The sequence below is a fragment of the Echiichthys vipera genome (assembly GCF_963691815.1).
Source record: "Echiichthys vipera genome assembly, chromosome: 6".
Taxonomy (NCBI): Eukaryota; Metazoa; Chordata; class Actinopteri; order Perciformes; family Trachinidae; genus Echiichthys; species Echiichthys vipera.
In genome coordinates this window covers 10790275-10808535 of record NC_139831.1, presented here as the reverse complement: position 1 = coordinate 10808535, position 18261 = coordinate 10790275, and the positions used below count along the sequence as shown (strand labels likewise).

At 38.5% G+C, this 18261-nt stretch overlaps 3 protein-coding genes across 6 annotated transcripts; 1 reads left to right on the top strand and 2 right to left on the bottom strand.

Annotated features, from left to right (window-relative positions):
- Positions 1–735: 735 nt before the first annotated feature.
- LOC310947835 (magnesium transporter NIPA2) lies at positions 736–5135 on the top strand. 2 transcript variants are annotated; one of them, XM_083914797.1, is made up of 6 exons: positions 736–809; positions 1074–1199; positions 2150–2206; positions 2515–2605; positions 3000–3160; positions 3282–5135. In XM_083914797.1, exons 2-6 carry the CDS (start codon positions 1190–1192, stop codon positions 3914–3916), a joined length of 954 nt encoding a protein of 317 aa, XP_083770923.1. In that variant the 5' UTR covers positions 736–809; positions 1074–1189; the 3' UTR covers positions 3917–5135. The 2 variants fall into 2 exon arrangements, with proteins under 2 accessions (XP_083770923.1, XP_083770922.1); XM_083914796.1 differs by lacking the exon at positions 736–809 and having other exon boundaries at positions 841–1199.
- Positions 5136–5137: 2 nt separating this feature from the next.
- Positions 5138–7186, bottom strand: timm8a (translocase of inner mitochondrial membrane 8 homolog A (yeast)). Its single transcript, XM_083914798.1, has 2 exons — positions 7017–7186; positions 5138–5828 (listed from the first exon to the last, which is right to left on the bottom strand). Exons 1-2 carry the CDS (start codon positions 7125–7127, stop codon positions 5667–5669), a joined length of 273 nt encoding a protein of 90 aa, XP_083770924.1. The 5' UTR covers positions 7128–7186; the 3' UTR covers positions 5138–5666.
- Positions 7187–7359: 173 nt separating this feature from the next.
- btk (Bruton agammaglobulinemia tyrosine kinase) lies at positions 7360–18012 on the bottom strand. 3 transcript variants are annotated; one of them, XM_083914801.1, is made up of 18 exons: positions 17921–18012; positions 14985–15143; positions 14791–14895; positions 13949–14030; positions 13397–13522; positions 13228–13292; positions 12953–13140; positions 12351–12413; positions 12103–12157; positions 11884–11963; positions 11462–11589; positions 10774–10845; positions 10017–10188; positions 9586–9805; positions 9351–9415; positions 8352–8470; positions 8065–8231; positions 7360–7812 (listed from the first exon to the last, which is right to left on the bottom strand). In XM_083914801.1, the coding sequence occupies exons 2-18, from the start codon at positions 15123–15125 to the stop codon at positions 7783–7785; spliced, it is 1878 nt and encodes a 625-aa protein (XP_083770927.1). In that variant the 5' UTR covers positions 15126–15143; positions 17921–18012; the 3' UTR covers positions 7360–7782. The 3 variants fall into 3 exon arrangements, with proteins under 3 accessions (XP_083770927.1, XP_083770925.1, XP_083770926.1); XM_083914799.1 differs by having other exon boundaries at positions 7360–7939; positions 8074–8231; XM_083914800.1 differs by having other exon boundaries at positions 7360–7939; positions 8074–8231; positions 12953–13137.
- Between the last annotated feature and the right edge of the window lie 249 nt (positions 18013–18261).

The window sequence follows — 18261 nt, the reverse complement described above, 5'->3', positions numbered from 1 at the left end:
GTCTCACAAGCCAGAAATGTTCATTGTTGTGGATAGAAATGATTACTCTTAATTGCCCGTATGTGTGAATGTGGGAATGAAGGGGTTCCTTGGACATTTTGACTTTATGTAAATGTAATTTTCCTCGTAATATGAAGAGATTAATTATGTTCAATGTATTATTGTGAGAGAAGGAGACAAAAATAATAATTGTCTCATCAACGTGATACCTAACTGTTGTTGTAGCAAAAAGAACATTTGCCAACTCTTTCCAAAGGTGATACAAAATGGACACTTAAAAAATAAATGGATGATACTTTCTCTACTTTGATCAGTAGAAATGAACAATTAATAATAAAAACAATGAAATTAACAGATGACAAGGTAAAAAACACGTAAACAATAAAATAGAAATAAATAAATAAATGAAAAGACTAATCTGTAATATGTTTATTTTTCTTTTCACACATTCAGTGTTGTTAATTTCCAGATTAAATTAATCAAAAGCAAAAACATAATAGGATCATCTTTCCATAGGTGACACAAAATGGACATAAAATAAATAGATGATACTTTCTCTATATTTTTTACAGTGTCAGAACATTTGTATATGTATGCATTAGTAGGGTAGATGTTATGATACAGTTTGAGAATAGGATCAGCTGTAGTATCATCATACAGTGACCGCAGTGACACGGCTGCAAGACGGCCTCCTCCCCCCGGAAGTACCGCGGTGACGGCCAGGGCCAACCAATCGGCTGCTCCACTTCCTGATGCTACGACGAATGGGGTTGGCCTGACAACGGAACATTTTCCTAAACTGTAAGTTTGTTGAGTTTAAGCGGCTGTTAAATACTTTAAACTCAACTTAATCAGAATTTAGTTATATACGTCGTTAAGTTATTAATTTATTGACATCTCTAGCGGTCTAGGAAGCTCGTTTCAACACACCGTCGCAGTAGAGAGAGTCCGCCTATCATGTGATGTCAAACATGAGTTGCCTGTTGCTTCGTTCCTCATAGAAGTTTAGTTATTCAGTGATAAGCACAGAGGTAGAAACGTGGTTGTGTGTCACCCGTTCGTTCAGATGGAAGTGAACCGCTTGGACTTCTACATCGGTCTGTCTCTGGCTGTGAGCTCCAGCGCTTTTATCGGTGCCAGTTTCATCCTGAAGAAGAAAGGCCTGCTGCGATTGGCCAGCAAGGGTTCAATGCGAGCAGGTACTGTACGTTTGATGAGAAACGAAAGTAAACTTTATATAAAAGGCCAGTCAGTGGTGGAAGAAATACTCAGAACCTTAAGTTAAGTGCCAAGTAGTCGGCGTTAGTTCATTTATTTCACTGGTGGGTCTATGTAAATCATAAATAAGTCATAGAGTGGGGTCTATACCTAGTCTGTCAAGTGTCCTGAGATAACTTTGGCACTGTAAATAACATTGAATTGAATTAAGTAGCCTTCATTAAACTCAAGGAAACACTTGAAGGAGATACTTGCGGTTTACTTGCGTATTTAAATTATGCTACTCCACTACTTGGAGTAAACTATTGTACATGTTTTTTTTTAAAACTTTTTGATACAAACTATAAACCAACTAATACATTATGATATATGATATATATTCGTTGTACTGGTACAATGACAATAAAGACAATTCTATTATATTATATTACACAATAATGCATCATTGATTATAAGTTATTTATAATTTATTTACTTTAAGTGCAGATTGATCCTAATACTTAGATACTTAACTTTTAATTTATTTAACTGATTTTGAATGCAGGACTTGCATTCAAAATCAGGACTGTGCAGTATTTGTACTAATGCTAAATATCTTATTTTACCTAAGTAAACGATCTGAGTACTTCTTCTGAAGTGTAGTGGAGTATGACTATAAAGTAACATCAAATGGAAATACTCAAGTAAAGTACAAGTATTTGAGTGAATGTACTGAGTTTATCACTGGAAAGGAAAGTATGTCTTGACGGACACACATGAATATTAGAATAATACAGCAGGAGATGTCAGTACCGGAAGTTTTGGTAAGTGCGTTTTTGATTAAAGAAGCTCATGTCCATCCAACGTAAAAGAAGTAAGGAATTATTTTAAATGAGGAAGCTGCAACTGTTACTACCGCATCTACTTCAGCTTTGTTTTCTGTATGTCACAGGTCAAGGGGGGTATGCTTACCTGAAGGAATGGCTGTGGTGGGCAGGACTCATTTCAAGTAAGTGTATGAATTACAGACTTAATTCTGTAAAATGGGTGACATGGTCAGCTGTTTTTCCCCTGGGTGACACTCCTCACCAGCCATGCCCGGAAACATTGTGGTCTTTGTTTGAAAAACAAGTGGAAATGAGGCTCTTGTGGGTTTGGTATTCCTGCTGGTGACGTTGCAGTTGATGCAGCACCCACACCATATCTTTGATGTGCACATTCCTCCGAAGAGCACATTTGCACATGTGGGTTGGGTGAGAATAATTGATCAACAAGCTGCACCAGCTATGAACACTGATGGTCATGTTTATATTCTAGTGGGAACTGGTGAGGCCGCCAACTTCGCTGCATATGCATTTGCCCCGGCCACACTAGTGACTCCCCTTGGAGCTCTGAGTGTACTCGTAAGGTAATTGTTGTTTTCTTGAGTCCAATTTGCATATTTTCTGATACAGTTATCCCAGCTTTCTCAGTACTTAAGAATATGTTCATTTTACTTATCTGCAATAAATCCCTGGAAACTACTGAAACCAACAATGAATTGATCCAACTAACAACTACTGTCTTTGTATAGCCAATACCTGATGTAAGTCATTCATCTGTGTTGTAGACCTCCATTGTTGTCCAAAAACTATTAAAAACACATTATTGAGCCACATTGTTGTACTGGGTGACATGTTCCTTCATTACGATGAATGAGCTCTAGCTGGTAGTTTATATTGAGTCAATATCACCAGACTTTGAATGTGTAGCAGCAAAATTTGTGCTAACTCTGAGACTGCGTCATTTGTTTTTCCTTTCAGTGCCGTCCTCTCCTCTTACTTTCTGAACGAGAGGCTGAATGTGCATGGGAAGATTGGTTGCTTGCTATGTGTCTTGGGCTCCACAGTGATGGTGATCCATGCCCCGCAGGAAGAAGAGGTTGCCTCACTCAGTGCCATGGCTGATAAGCTCAGAGACCCAGGTAAGACCAGCATTTCATCATCATGTGATCTCATTAACCACAGTGTGGAAAGTGAATCCCAGAAAAGGTTTAGATTGATTTTTTTTCAGGGTACTAACTCATTCTTGAATGCCCCCACTAGGTTTCATTGTGTTTGCTGTGTGCGTTGTTGGGAGCAGCCTGGTTCTTATCTTTGCTGTGGCTCCACGGTTTGGACAGAAGAATGTGCTGGTCTACATCCTGATCTGCTCTGTGATTGGCTCCCTGTCTGTCTCTTGTGTCAAGGGCCTGGGCATTGGCATTAAGGAGCTGTTTGCTGGGACAGCAGTGCTGAAGGATCCCCTGTTCTGGTCCTTAGTCATCTGCCTGGCAATCTGCATCAGCGTCCAAATCAGCTACCTGAACAAAGCCCTCGACATCTTCAACACCTCCATAGTCACTCCCATCTACTACGTCTTCTTTACCACCTCTGTCATGACCTGCTCAGCCATTCTCTTCAAGGAATGGCTGAGGATGACCATTGATGGAGTAGTGGGAACAATCAGTGGATTCCTTACCATCATTTTGGGGATATTTCTCCTCCATGCCTTCAAGGACATTACATTTAGCTGTGATTCCCTCCCCCTCTACCTAAGAAAGGGTCTTCAGGGCTTTCCATGGGGGCACCAGCCTTATGTGGCTCTTGCCAGCCATGAAACAGAAGCAGAGGATGAGATTAAACTGCCCAGAGAAGGAAGCTCAAAAGGGGGCTGGAGTATGCACCAAAGAGCTCCTTAAGGAGAACCAGTGGTCTTGCCACTACTTATTGCTTATTGCAATTCTGACGCTTTACTGCACATCTGTAGTCTGGAAACCAGACAAATCTGCCAAGCTCATGTTTAATTTGCTCTGGCAGGTATGTCTGGTCTCTCTCATTCAGACAGATTTCCAGCCAGCCAGTTCCTGTCAGAGGATTTCCATAGGAGCACCACAGTTACTAATGTAACTGCCGTCCTCCTCATCAGGCTCACAAAACTCTGATAAAAATGTCAGCGCTGATCAAATCCATGTTTGGTTACTGTTACCTATTTTTTGCCTAAAATGTTTTCAGAACACACATTTTAGTGTACTTTTAGCTGTAATTGAGACCCAGGCGACCTTTTTAAAAAAAATAATTCTATTTTAAAACGAATGAAACACAGGCCCAACTTGCATGAGTCACTCAGCGATGTAATTTCTTTGCTTTGATTGGTTGTAGGTCACCTTTTGTTGTTCTGATTGGCTGCCGATCTATCTAATTGCGTCCAAAGGCATTTTGGTCTGCGCTTGTTGATAAAGCCCCATGGAAATTGAAAATGAACTGAGAGTTTCCAGACTAATTGACGAAATACTCAGTATACAATGCCAGGATATCACATCACAGCCTTACAACATGACAAGTGAGTTTACTTGATCTGAATTTCCAGTCTTTCACAATGCAGTATGCACTGGATGAACAAAGTTGCCTTAAGTGAGAATAATGTCCTTGTCAGCACACTGGATTTTATAATAAATTTACATTCTTAGTTGAACATGACAAAAGACAGGATGGAATTATAATCTTAAGTATAATTTATATCATTTTGAATGTTTGTTGCACTGCTGTGTTCATTTTTAACTGTATGTAAAGTCTAAAACATGTAAGGTTGAATATTGCCTGCATAAACAGGATTGTGCCTTGTTACTGAAAACCATAACGTTACTTATAGGTTTGCACTTTTAACCTCAGCATATAATGTACAAATGTATGATTTAAGATGAGTGTAAAAGGCAAAAAAAGAGTTTGCTCTAAATTAATTCCAATCATCTGTTGTTGAACAAGTTTAAGTATTCCTTTGATGAGTTACTGTTATACCTCAGTATGATATACAAAGTGCACCAAAGAATGTTCTTTCCCTGTGTGGATTAATTCCCAACATGTGCCATATCTGTATTATATCTCTGTAACTGGACTTTGTGTATGTTTGATAAAGCTGATTCAACATAATTATAAAACTTGACTACACTTTTCCAAAAGATAGACAGAATTATTTGGCATTATGTTTATTGCATATGTACAGTCCAGAACTTCTCGCCTCTTCAGTCAAGACAGTGTGTTCTCTTAAATTTGCTTGTGGCGGTCAAAAACAGCTGACAAAGCTGAATGTCCCACGTGTCCATCCTTCAGTTGTCTCCCACATTTAACCAACTCTTTATAGCAGTGGGCATTAACACGTTCAAGCTCAGTCTTACTGTTTGATTGTTGAACTGACTTCAACAAAAACACCAGGTCCTGCTTGCAACAAACCACAATCCCAAAGTTTTGCAACACTACTATCCTGCTGTGGAGGACAAATAAAACCCTATACTTATGCATCCATACATCGTGTTAATCAGAGGCACTTGTAACAAAAGTAACACTTAATGTTCCTTTTTTCCAGTTGAACAGCTGTGTCAGGACAAAACGGCCTCCTCGTGGAGCAGGGGGTCGTGTACATGTGTCTTGGTCAGTCCTTCCAGTGACCGTTTTTTAGTCTGACATGGTATCAGAGAATGAGCCCTTGCTCCTCTGAGTCTGTTCCAGTCTGTTTAGGATGAACTGGCTGGTGTCAATAAATCGCTCCACACAGTTAACGAAGCACATTTCTGTCCTTGAATCCAGCTTTGGCCCAGGCTTATCCATGCATTTCTCCTGGAGACAGAGACAGACCATTAACATATGACATATATCACAGATAGAACACATTAGGCACAAGGGGTGTAACACAATTAATTATTGTATTTTTAAAGAATATTTACACATTACATAAACCCATCAGTCTGTTCTCGCAGCTATTATCTATCACTGATAGATATGGTTATGATATCAGACTGGCCTTATGTTATGGGTTTACCCTGCCTTTGACCAGAACCAATGCACTTAAAAAATGGTAACGTAAAGAGCTGTTACATATATTTTTTGAAAGTTGTTATCAGTCAGGTTAGGTTAAACCCGTTTGATTCGGTTATTCGTTTTGTTGTTGTCTTTTCGGTCTTTTTATCATTTATTTCAGGTCACTATTTTTTTGTTTTATAACATGTAACACGCGTTACTATGCCTTCGTGTTATGAAATGCTACTATGTCCATTGTTGTGATATACCAATATGTATGGTGCTTTATAATATTTGTGTATGTTTGTCTTGTGTTGGACCCAATGAAGAATAGTCTTCACTATGCCGACGATGCGGATCCTAATAAACAATAATCGTTACAGCAATTATCTAAGCTGTGACCTCAGCCCTCACAGAGGCGTGACTTAAAATCCTATTTCAAATCCGTTATACAGCAGCATTTCGGGTACCCAAAGTGTTTTTGTAATCTCAAAGATTTCCACTTTCAGTCTCATATGATAGATTTTTTTTTACCAAAGACGAAACCAACGTTTTAATCAAACATTTCCACACCCCTCTCCGCGACTACTAGCTAGCTAGCAGACCGGGTAGCTAACGTTAGTAACCATGGGAACCTGGGGAAATATTAATTCAATTTTATTTATAGTGCCAAAAGTCATCTTAGGACACTTTACAGACTAGATTAAACATTTGTTTCGCAAACATTTCATCGTTCCGGACAGACAGTCAACATATCTAGATATAACCATCAGCTAATAACAGGTAAAAAATAATGCTTTTATAATAATGTATTTATTTTCCGCCGAAGGTTCGCGTAGGGAAAGGTAACGTTATATGTACGTATCCCGGAATGACACATTGAGAGCTGTGGGTCACAAATGTATTCATGTGTCTAATGCATTCATTTGTGAATCATTATTTGACCACAGGAAATAAAACCAGTATGTAAAAAGCAGAGCTGCGCTGTTAGCTAAAAGCTAATCTTACCCAGCAAACCTCCGCCATTTGATGCACCAGCTGCTGAAATCTTTGTTTCTGAGACTCGATTTCGATAAAGTGCTGAAGCTGGGGGTCGGCCGTCGCTCCTTTGCCGTCCATATTGAGCTAAAAAGGTCTCAAGAGCAGTTTTTTCCAAGTTTGAATGCCTTATGCTGACCTTCACGTGTATGTATGGACGACCGGAAACAGGAAGTAATTCAACCAATCACAGAGCGTCTACCTCTGACGGCGCTCATAATCACGCATACGTAATTTTTCACACAGCAATGTTCAGTTAATGATATAACTATTTAATTAAAAGAAGAAAAAACTAATACCAATTTATGCAGAGTTATTGTTACATCAAAACGAGTTCGTATTTGATTAGAATGAGTGAACAACAGATTTATCAGATGTTTGGTTGTTTTGTCATTTTCATTTCATATGATGTTTCAGTCATTTCAAAGCCTGGCTTACTTGGCTTTTATTTGTGCAATAGATATGTTCCCACAAAGCTTGTTTCCACATGCAAAGGTGTCTACATTTCACACTGATTCCACATAATACAATACACATGATACAATAACACAGATAATAAAATATACACATTTTAAATGCTAGCCTGTAGGACTGTACTTCTAATAATGTCATAGAAAGGCTGTTTTAATCAATGAGTTATTGTGTGACATTAACCTTGCACATATTCACATTACAGAGGACGTCAGCATGGCTGTGCAGTCCCATGTTCAAGCTGTTAACTGTTTAAATGATTGTGTCAACTTTCCAGGGACAGGCGGATTTGCTTCTCTGTGGGGATAAACTGTTTACGTGTCGGTGTGCGATTGCGATTATGTTGAAGTCTACTGGAGCTCGTACAGCAAATCCTGAACAGTCAATGCCAACTCCTGAAAGGTGGGTCTCTCATCTGCTTTCTGAAAACAAAACAAAGAGATGCTGTAGGACTGGTGTTCAGAAAATATTGCCATATACTATTATCAGTCTGTACAAGCCAAGGTTATTATCATAGCCTCCACTGAGGGCCGCAACTTAATAAAACTGTACTTACATCAAGCCAACAGCTTGACATAATGCTGTAGATCTTGTCATTGGCCAGCTGAGGGCGGTAGAGGCGAAGGCCCCGGGACACCTGCTCCACTATTTCCGTGTTGTTAAGGCGCTCATACGGAAGCCGTCCCAAAGTGTACACCTCCCACAGAAGAACCCCTTAAAATTAAAGGAAACAGTTAAAAGTTATGATGCCTTAGTACAGATATCAATTCATAGTTCACACTTATTACCAGACCAGAAATGCATTGACTGAATTGAAAATCATACTTTACTCACCATATGCCCATATGTCTGACTTGCTGCTGAATTTGCAGTAGAGGAGGACCTCAGGAGGTGACCAGCGAACAGGAAACTTGGAACCTGCTGAGCTTGTGTATTCATCATCCAAGACATACCTAAGGCAGTGGTGGAAGAAGTATTTAGATCGTTTATTTAAAATGTAGAAGGACAAATAGGCCTAGGGTTGCAGTGGTATTGATGGTTATCAAAAAACATTTTATATATTTTCAAAAGGTAGACTTTTTAAGCATACTTCTATTCAAAATGGTTTTACGTTTTTATAAAAAAAAGTGTTTGTTCAGCAACAAAAAAAAAATTCTGGTTTCATTCCTTTAAGAGTTATGGTAACAGATAATGATAACTGTGTAATACAGATAACTATGAAATGGTGGTATCTCTCTCTCTCTCTCTCTCTCTCTCTCTCTCTCTCTCTCTCTATATATATATATATATATATATATATATATATATATATAGATTATTATTGTACCGGGAGGACGTAGTGTTGCAACCCTACGGACCACAATGTAAAAATAATCCTGTCCATACACATGAAAAAAATCAGCATTTGAAAAAAGTAAAAATACAGAAGGAGTGTCAACTAAATGTACGTAACGTATCAAAAGTTAAAATGGTCCCTAGGATAAGTATTACTTATGCACTCATTTGTATGCATTTCTTTACTGTTGTAGTTGGTTGAAGGGAACTACTGTTTTTTTTACGTATACGTTTATATTATCATTGAATGTAAACTCTTTATATACAAAGTAACCAAAATAGTAAAATAAATGTAGTGAAGTCAAAAAATAAACTAGCATAAAATAGAAATACTCAAGTAAAACAGCTAAGAATAGTACTTAACTAAGGCACTTCAATACATTTTCTGTTACTTTCCCCCACTGATCTGAGAACAAAGTAAGGTGGTTTTAGCTACTTTAGGCACCGGTATGCCTAATAATATGGTTCTATAATTCGTGTGTTTATAAGTATTCTTACCTTGACAGTCCAAAGTCAGTCACTTTGACTGTGCCATTCCCATCTACTAAACAGTTCCTGGCAGCCTGCGGACAAAACAAACAGCCCTCTTGATTTAACTGTAATCATTAAATATTCACTTTTATCTCCAAATAACTAATCCTATCTCAACATAGCATGAAAATAGATGATCTAGAATTTTCTGGGATATGTGTTGCACAGTTGTATACATATTACAGTATATCTTTGACCCCACCAGGTCTCTGTGGATGTACTGCTGTGACTCAAGGTAGGCCATTCCCTCTGAGACATCTTTACACATCTCTAGGAGCTGGACAGTAGTCGGGTGCTGCTTCAGGCCCTCCCTGAGGTATGTCAGCAGGCAGCCATTGGTAAGGAACTCAGTCACTATGTAAATGGGTCTTTGTTTGGTGCACACGCCGTACAGCTGGACAAGGTTTTCATGGCGAAGCTTCCTGGTTTAAGCGAAAGGAGAAGGAAGTGTTAGGTGTTGTTTTTTCTCACAGTACTTATATAAACTACACTTCCCACTGTGACACATCACACGGTTTTATGAGTCTTGCGCAGAAAATCATCACTATTTTTTCAACCGCAGTCATTTCGCGTATAGCAGCTGAATGATCAAAAAGTGTCAGCTCAAATTCAGACCCATTTGGTGTTGCTTACATCATGATTTTGGCTTCCGCTATAAAATCATCTTCAGACATGGAGCCCTCTTTAATCATCTTAATGGCAACATCATGCTGGCCCTGCCACTTTCCATACTTCACCACTCCAAACTGCCCATTGCCCAGCTCCCTGATGAAGGTGAGGTAACGAGGGTCAATCTCCCACACACCTGGAGCAAACAAGAGAGAATGGAGGAGCACTTTTTATACTTGCAGCATCCACATTAAAAGGAACAGTTTGACATTTCAAATCAAATTCGCTTTATTTGTATAGCACCTTTCATACATATAAAAATGCAGCCCAAAGTGCTTTACATTCAAATAAAATAATCCCAACTCCTTCAGTCGTGTAACACACACACACACACACACACACACACACACACACACACACACACACACACACACACACACACACACACACACACACACACACACACACACACACAAACACACACACACACACACACACACACACACACACACACACACACACACACACGCACTATAAATAAAATTGAATTGAAAATTGAATGTCTATTGCCCTAAATGTCAAACTATTCCTTTCACAATCAAGGGACCACTGCTGCCCTGAAATACTTAATACCAAATGATCAATATGTTAAAGCATACAGCATCAGACAACGGGTGATTTATAAACAGCATAAACAATACTTTCTAATCAGTTACCAGATGTTACCAAGAGAATATGTTAATAATGGTAGAATAGTATATTGATATAGTCATACTCTTACCATAACCAAGCCCTGCTGTTGATGGAGGCTGTGCTCGGTTAGATACAATGTATTTCAGCCTGCTAACCATACCTAGTGAAGGAGACAACAAAACCTGTAAGGTAAACATCGTTTTCATTTCTTGATATCCTGTTTGTGTGCCTACATTTTGTTGCCCTTCCCCGTCATTTACTTTTTCCTGCAGCGACAACTATATATTAATTTTCTATTGTTGCATGACAAATTTCAAACGACTTAAGGCAAGACATGAATAATGGATAAAGCCAGGTTCAAAATTCCTGTTTGGTTTTGTTGACATATTAGAGTCAAAGGTTTTTACAGGGGATATACTGTATGTCTTTTTATCACTCTATAATACTCTACTTTAAAAATCTATATTCTTTGCCCTGTTTTAAGCAAAAAATGTTAAATCCAGTTACATTATATATGGATTAACCTCTCTGTAAAAAATAATCACAATATAGATATGAATAAAACTGGAATGTTTGAAAGTGCAACATGATTGTAGATTTCTGGCTCAGAATATGAGAAAAACTAATTTTGAGAAAACAACAGACATGTTATGGAAGCAAAATAGGCCAAAATCTCAAAGGTGACCAGTGTATGAAACATTTTTTGCCTGCTGTGTGGCCTTAAATCTGAAAACTGCTTTATAAGATATCCATATATTCACAGCTACTGTAACAACCTGCTGCATTGTGCTGATGGTAGTTGATGAGCTCTGGGATGCTGCTGAAATTATGATTCTGTGCCAGATAAAACTGGCCCTGTGTGGCGGTGCAGATGTTATAATGTCTGCAGCTTCCACCGGTTTCCCTGTGGAGCGGAAAGACAGAGTAACTTAAAGAAGATTTAGTTGCAGGTTTTCAAAGACATAGTCATTTATCATGTATGCACAACTAGGTAAAATATTCTCAGCCTTATCCACAAGACAGTTCAGTCTTACAGAGGCCTGTGAGATTAGTCCAGGTTTTGCATGAATAATTTACATCTCTCTCCCTCTGTGGCCTACTGTTTCCGCTTTCATTACAAACAGTTCTTCTTTTGATACGTTCACACATGATTGGAGCCAGTGAATACAGTATTGCAGCAGGGTTTAACATTACTCACCCGCCAACCTTAGTGAACAAAGACACGGTGTATTTCCCGGCCTTGCTTGAGTCCCGTACCAGGAAGCCTCCGTCTTTGTTCTGGTAAACAACACACAAGTGTATATTTAAGTTTCAAATTAAATAACGTCCAGCTACTTAAGTGTGACTAATTTGTATTTGCACAAACATATCAAAGCTGTTCTCTTGTAACATTGTGTATGTCAGTCATTGTGTTTACCTCAGTCTTTAACAGCTGTTCTGCCTGGCTACGGTTCATATTCTTGGAATACCAGCTGTGAAAGTAATAATAAAATGATTATAAATTTTATGTTAATTTTATGTTAAAAAAAATACATTTTTGAAGCACTTCTTGCTTCAGCAGTCAAAATACCTTCACAAGTAATTTTAACATAAAATGATAAACTAACAATGACATAAGGAACTACAATTTACAGTAGTAGACAGTACAGTAGTGCCCATACTCACTCAAATCTTTCTAGCCCATTTGCGGCTTCCACAACATAGTTACAAGGTATGTATCCTTCCTTTCTGCAAAAGAAAACATTGTATTTATTGATCACGTAAACTAATGTACATCTTGGCTGGACACTGAGGCGCTCACAGACACTAGTACAGTAGCATTTCATCATAAACAAATGATTGCTCCTAAAACTCTATATGCAAAATAAATTAATTCAATCTACAGATGATTAGTATTTTAATATGTTTTTTCACTGTTCATTCTTATTTTCTCATTTTTATACACATATACTGTATATTTATATATACAAAGCCAAAAACATTCATTTGTTCAAGTAGAGTGTAAACACATACATGCAGATATATATATATTCTGCATGTTCACTGCTGTCTTCTACTCTTCATGCACTTGTTTTGATAATCTATGTGCCTCAAAGTCCTTAATTATTATTTCCCACTGTTTTTCATGTGGATGCAGGTCTGTCCATGTGGGATCAGCTCTATAGTCACACCGTAGAGAGATAAGAACTGTATTTGTTTTGAAGTTTAAGTGTTTTTGTGCCATTGCTTTTACTAATCACATAGGCTGCTTGCTATTTTTTTCTCACCCATTTTTGTCTCTGGCTTTCCACCAGTTCTGATCAGACATCTCCAGGATGGTGTACTCTTCATCCTTCTTTAGTTCTAGATCTTGGGGCGTCATGGGTGTGTAACTATACTCTGCAATGACAGTCATGCCTACAGAGGGGGAAGGTACCTCAGGAGGCTGTGGAGGTAAAGGCCGAACAGACTTCTCCTAGAAAAACCCAAGATTAGTGGATGTATTCTGAACAATATCAGTCTGTAATCAGTGAAAATTATTTGAAAGGGACTGTGTGTATACCTCTGTTGGAGTAGGAGGAAGAGGTTTCCTGGATCCCCTTCCCCGAGTAGGTTTAGATGTAAAGCCTTTTAATGACACAATGAATACATGAATGAAAAAACGTAGTCATAGGCTAATGTTTAGTTGTGGATAGTTGCCATTTTCAAACCAAAGGGAATCTTGTTCTCACCGTTCTTATTATCCAGCACCTTGCAACCCATAGCTTGTTTAACTTCCTGCTGGCAGCACAGCCACACTCCATCCACCCAAAAACAAGGATGGTACTTCTGCATGAGATCCTTGTTGAAGCGCACCACTATACACAAGTTCGGACACACAATGGACATTTACATTGAATACACACTTGCATTTGCATATGAACCCAGCTCTTCTGTAGTGTAAGCACTGGGTGATGTTAAGATACGCTCTAATATTGCATATACATAAACACCAGGTTCATTTGCAAGAAAAGATATATCACTTCTTATTGATCTATTTGACTAAATCATGTTTTTTTTTGTTTCCTATCCAGGTAATATCTATCAAATTGGCTTTGGATTGTTTTGATAAGAGATCTCATTTTTTTCCCCTTCATAAATCATGTTTTTTTTTGTACTGAGCACTCAAGGGAATATCAGTCCAACTAGTCTTGGTTTACTAATTTTTAGAAGGACTTTTATCTGCTTCTACAAACAAACTTGATTTGCAGATTGAAGAGTACATGCTGTATACATATACTAACTCTCTTTCAGCTTCTTTATCCACTGAGCCCGAACATCTTCAGTTTTTGCAAAGATGTACAGCGGCCCTTCATCATAAATGATCTGTGGGGGAAAGCGAAAAACAAAAAATAGCCATCAGCTGTTTTTAGTCAAAGTTGTCTGTCATTTCAAAACATTGGATGATTTTTTTATTTCTTAAGTTGCTAACTCAGTAAATACATGTGACACCAAAATTAGTTGCGATATTTGTGACAAGAGCTGAAAGACAATTATAAAAATCCTAGCGTGTGATCATATTAACTTCAGTTGAAGACAGAAACTCTTAAATACTGTTACTTTGATAGTTAATGCCAGCCTTGCCTTGGGAGATAACATGTGTGCAATGGCAACACCTGTTGCTGAAAGCCCCTAGTTCATTTGAGTGTGAGATTTGGTTTCACTTCTTAACATTGGACTTTCACATTATTGGAGGATTGGACAGATTTGTCTGCCAAGAAGAAAACTTAGTCTTGTGGTATAGGCCTCCAGTATGTTGCGTATTCCAGCTTTTACAAAGTGCTTGACTGTAGTAATGGGTTTAAATCACTATTAAGTAAGAAATATATTCCATGCTCCACTACAGTAACTGATACTGGGATATAGAAAAGTCTTGCCAACGCTGTCTCTTCATTTCCAAAAACCAAAACAAACACTGGCATAGAGGCAGGATGGAAAGCAAAAACGTAGCAGTTTTTGGTCCGGATTTTAGACTAATGAGAATGTATAGTGGCTGTAATATTTGTCCATAACTCTCATGATTGTAATAATGGGGTTTCTGAAGAGTCCCTCTCTGTTAAAGAAGTAAATTAACAAAAATGTCTACCTGAAAAGCATACATGCGTTCTTGTGGGGAATTCGGCTCCGGCTGGACCGTCTCCACACACTTGATCTTCTCTAGGTCAACCGATCCTCTCAAACCTTTTCGCTTCTGCTTAACAGATGAGGAAACAGTCAGGTAACTAACAGACAAATGTAGCTGCATTTCATCAAAGGATTTCTGCAATCGCATATACGTACCCCTTTGTCAGAATCAAAATCATAGTAGGCTATTTTTTCCTGGGTGAGAACAAACAGTCTCTCCTTGTAGTTCAAAGGGGAGGTCTTCTTCTTCTGCTGAGATCGTTTAATGAAGATTTCTTCCAGTATATTGTCGGGCATGATTCAGTCAGGATTAATCTACATGGGAACAAGGAATAATGAATACATTTGTTAAGCATAAAAGCAGCATAACACCCCGGCTGTTTGTCAAAGAACAACGCTGAAGCACTTTCACACCCCGACTCGAGCTGTGACTCCCTCACAAATTATTAGCTTAGCTCCATAAATGGCAGCCTTTTTTGGTTATGTTGCACTTCACACTCTTTCCAGTTAACATGCAGATTTAAGTCAACGTGTAATCATGCATTCATAGAGACAGAGCAATGCCACTGTATCAGATGGGAATTTAGATCTGGAAATAGATGAAGAGACATGCTGCGAGCTCATATCAAAGATGAGTGATTAGCTGTAGTTTGCATAAGCCCTGCTTTCCTTTTCATTTCCAGATGGGTGTTTAATTCAGAATGAACTGGCAGTAGAGAAAGAAAATCACCACAAATGCTGAAGAAAAGTGAAAAGACATTGAATCATTTATCTAAATGTAATGTCAATAGATACACCAGTAGCAGACCAGTGTTTGTTTGTGTGTGTGTGTGTGTGTGTGTGTGTGTGTGTGTGTGTGTGTGTGTGTGTGTATGTGTGTGTGTGTGTGTGTGTGTGTGTGTGTGTGTGTGTGTGTGTGTGTGTGTGTGTGTGCGTGCGCGCTATGATACCGGCTTCATGGTCAACTTTAGTTGTACAGTAATCGACTGATACAGAACTAAACTCCCATCAAACCAAGATGTATTTTCATCCAGCAAATCCCATCTAAAAACAACATTATTCTGATATACATTAAAAACACAGAGTGCACTAAAGGTAGGCAGTCAAATAACCAGGGATAAAACATGGATCAGATGCTCAGATTCACCCTTTGGCACACATCTGAATGCTAATTGTCGGTTTGTCTCTGTCAAATGTGTTTGCACTTCTTCTCAGCCTATTTTCAGCTTTTGAGCACTTCCTTCTATCATCTGAACTGTAACTGTAACACCACCAGAAGCTTCTGTCACTCGCTGCAAACCAGGCGTGTTGACATTCCTTCGCAGCAGACAGACGATACCTGCTGGTTTTGTTTGTGCCGTCATAAACAGACAGCAGTGTTCCCTATTCTGTGAAACATTGTTTACTCATTCCTCATTCTTCGCCCCCTAATGTTTTCTCACATCACTAACTTGAGTTTAGAGGTCAAAAAACTCTGATAACGAATGATCCAACCCTTCTCTCTCATCGAGTGGAGTCAGTCGACTGTAAGGTATGTCCATATTTCGCAGTATAATGCCACCAAAAAGAGAGATTTCTTTTCGGTGTCTTTTTTGAAGGGAGTTGACACACACGCTGGCTGACACAGACAAACTAATAGGGAAGTTGCATCAGTGCTGTACTGCAATATGAAGGGAGAAGAAACCCAGTGCACTGCAGCACTTCATCCTGACATTATGTTTTTCTCTCTCTCACATTTAAAATGTGTGTTACATACGTGTGATGTATGCTGTTAACACTCGCTGTTATAACCACTTATCACTTATCACAGAATTCCCCTCTGTTTCTGCACGTCTCAACTGCTTCAGTTTTTGGTCTCATTATCAAATGATTAAACTCAGTTACTTGTGTGTTCTTGTGGGTTGTTAAATTCTGTAATTTATTCCTATCCATTTGTTTATGTCTGTTATGAACCTGGGCTCAAAAACGATATTAAAAAATACACTTGTTACTGGAAACAAGGAACTCAGCAACTCAAAACTCAAGAACGCCCAAAGTGTATCCTTAAAATAACTATTTTAATTTCATAAAGTCATATAATTGCAAGATACCATATGTTTGGATATGTTTCCTCCCTTTCTTAGTTTGGATGCTGTCAGAGAGATGATCTTTGTAAACTGCAAGTATTGCCAACTGTGTCACCACCTCAGTGTGTGCAAGGCAGTGAAACATGTTTTAAAATAAAAATGCCCAAATTAAATATAAACACTAATGAACCTGTGTATTAGGATGCAGTGCAATTATTATTTTTTCGTTGTGTGACATCCGCTACGTATGAAACAGCAAACCACATCATGATAGAGTTGTTTTAACAGGAACCTGTCAAGATGCTCTCTTTCCTGACGTTTTCTGACAGATAAGTGGTACATGCAAGAACATGTGAGCATGTGTGTGTATAAGAGAGAGAGATAGTGACGAGGCTGTTCGGTACAAGTATGAGTTGACTCAAACCACAAAGGATGCTTTCTCACACACAAGATACCGCATCAATTTAACACTGCAGCTTTCTGTGGAGGTCAATTAACAGAATACAGAAATGGGAATTAGCATTTCCTGTACCGCATGTCAGAGGTCATTTAACATCTTAAATTGTTATGCATAAACGTTCTCATGTTTGTCGTGTATAGAATTTAAAGGTTACCGCATGAAACTATTTAATTACATCTGCACCATACCTCAAAACCACTTTAGTGCTGCTTGATGTATTTATACAAAGGTTAAAAAAAACATGCGTATGTCAGCAGGATACACCGATTTGTCATTGCGGACAAAACATTCTAATTTTATATGTAACGTCTTTGAATTTTAGCAGATAATGTCACCATGGTATGACTATGTGTATGTAGTTTTACGGTGGGTACACATTTCAATTAGCATTTGCATAGAAAATGAAAGTTGATGTATTTCAATTCAGTACTTGCACAAATCTATACCCACGACTGCCTTTGTCTATAGTCTTTCAAATAGCTGCTTTTAACCTTCATACTTAAGTGAAGACAATAGTTAATACTTCTTGACCTTACAGCCTACATTCAAAGAGCTTCAACACTTACCCAGACACCCAAAAAAGTCGAGCATCAGACAGTCAACTACAGATGCTGAGGCTTGAAGTGGTGACATGAACCTTTGCCTCAGTTGCTCGCCTTCCATAAAATGTGTTTGAGTCTGTGATGCAAGAAGCTAAAACACACCCACAGAGAGGAATCGACTCTGCTTACTTCCCCTTTTTCTTCCTGCTCATTTTCATATCAGCCTTCTGGACAGTTTTTGGTGATAAGTGCAAGCGGGCTAAACATTAACAAAGGACCATGTTTGTGTCATGCATATACTTCAACGTGTTCACTTTTACTTAGAGGGGTTTCTTATTCAGTCTACTGCTTCAGTACTGCTGAGA